At 39.0% G+C, this 1964-nt stretch overlaps 1 protein-coding gene across 1 annotated transcript; it reads left to right on the forward strand.

The window, feature by feature from the left end:
- The first annotated feature begins 213 nt into the window (after positions 1–213).
- LOC138910484 (uncharacterized) lies at positions 214–1700 on the forward strand. Its single transcript, XM_070201727.1, has 3 exons — positions 214–511; positions 631–1586; positions 1695–1700. Exons 1-3 carry the CDS (start codon positions 214–216, stop codon positions 1698–1700), a joined length of 1260 nt encoding a protein of 419 aa, XP_070057828.1.
- Positions 1701–1964: the final 264 nt, after the last annotated feature.

Raw genomic sequence — 1964 nt, forward strand, 5'->3', positions numbered from 1 at the left:
GCAATGTAGAATGTAGCCCTAGATTCATTCATATTTGTATTTAATCCAAAGCATGTACTGCAAATACAGATACTGAAAATACAAGAGAGAAAATCTTCAAATAATTCTTCTCATTCTTTCATGGTATCAGAGCAGGTTTGATTCTGCTATCATTTCTGCTTTCTCAATCATAAATCAGCTTTCACTTTTCTTCTTCTCTTAAGCTTGTCTGCTATGAGTTCTTCACCACAGTCGGCTGAGACTCTAGCTTCTGGTACTGCTACCACAAATGTTCTTACACTTGCAGCTACCATTGCTTCAGGAGTGATTGACTCTACTCACCCTTACTATCTTCACCCTTATGACTATCCAGGGATGAACCTTGTATCCTCAGCCTTTGATGGAAAAGGATATGGAGGTTGGAGAAGGGAAGTTATCGTTGTCTTGTCTGCAAAGAACAAACTGGGATTTATCGATGGTTCTGTTATCTTCCCTAAAACTGATTCTGCAATCCAGCAAGCCTGGGCAAGATGTAATTATATAGTACTTTCATGGCTACTCAACTCCTTGTCCAAATAGATAGCTGAGAGTGTTCTCTATTCACAGAGTGCAAAGGATCTATGGAGTGACCTGGAAGACAGATTTGGTCAGGCAAATGGAGCAAAGTTGTTCCAATTACAAAAGGAATTAAGTTCAGTAGTACAGGGAAATTCAAGTGTATCAACTTACTTCACCAATGGGATGAACTAGATGCACTCAACACCTTTTTTGCTTGTGTTTGTGAGTGTGAGTGTGGGGCAAAAGTCAAGAGCTTGAAGGCACATCAAGATGAGAGACTACTGCAGTTCCTAATGGGACTGAATGACATATTTATTGGGGTAAGGAGCAACATTTTATTGTCATCACCTTTACCTTCCATTGGACATGCATACTCCCTTGTGATTCAAGATGAAAAACAAAGGGAGATATATGCTACCCATGCATACCCAGGGGAATCTGCCTCATTCATTGCTACAAATCAATCAGGAAACTTCAGGAAATTTAATGAAAACAAGATGCAGAAAATAAGTTTTGAATCTAAGAGAAATACAGAAATTTGTTCCTATTGCAAGAAGCCTGGACATAGCATAGACAAGTGCTATATGATTCATGGGTTTCCAGCTGACTTCAAGTTCACAAGGCAGAAAAGGTTTCAGGTAGGTACCCAGGCAAACAATGCTTTCCTCTCAAATGAGAATAGTGAACAAGGAGCAGAAAATACTACAGGAGTTCAAAATCTCACCAAGGAAAATGTGGCTGAGCTGCTGCAGCTTCTTCAGCAGATAAAAATGGGACAAAACAGTGTAGGAACCTCTGATGCTGCAACAAATGTAAGTTGTGCTGGTATGACCAATTTCTTTGAAGATATTACATGTTTAAATCAAATAAGTGATGAGTCTTGGATATTGGATAGTGGAGCAACAGAACATATGTCTTTCAACAAAGAATTTTTCATAAATTTGAAAACCTTGCCAAAACCTCTCATGGTTAAACTCCCTAACTCTTACAGAGTTAAAACCACTCATTCAGGAACTGTAACCCTTTTGCCTAATCTGTTTCTGCAAAATGTTCTTTATATTCCATCTTTTAAATATAATCTATTGTTTGTGCACAAGTTGTGCAGACAACTCAATCAATATGTTTTATTCACTCCCTTTTCTCATTTCCTTCTGCAGGTGTAATGACTCGACCGGTCATTTTGAAAGTAATAGTCCCGATCCCCTATTTACTGTTTCCTCCTTATCTTTTTCTGCTTATGTGAATTGCCCGGAGGTCTTGTTTTTGGTTTCGGAGTGATTTGGGACACTTAGTCCCTAAAACGGAAGCTTGAGTCTTAGGATTTTGACTGTAATCGGAACTGTGAGAATACGACTCCGGAATGGAGTTTTGTCAGTTCTGTTAGCTCAGTTAGGTGATTTTGGACTTAGGAGTGTGTTCGGACTGTG

Source organism: Nicotiana tomentosiformis, chromosome 4 (assembly GCF_000390325.3).
Source record: "Nicotiana tomentosiformis chromosome 4, ASM39032v3, whole genome shotgun sequence".
NCBI lineage: Eukaryota > Viridiplantae > Streptophyta > Magnoliopsida > Solanales > Solanaceae > Nicotiana > Nicotiana tomentosiformis.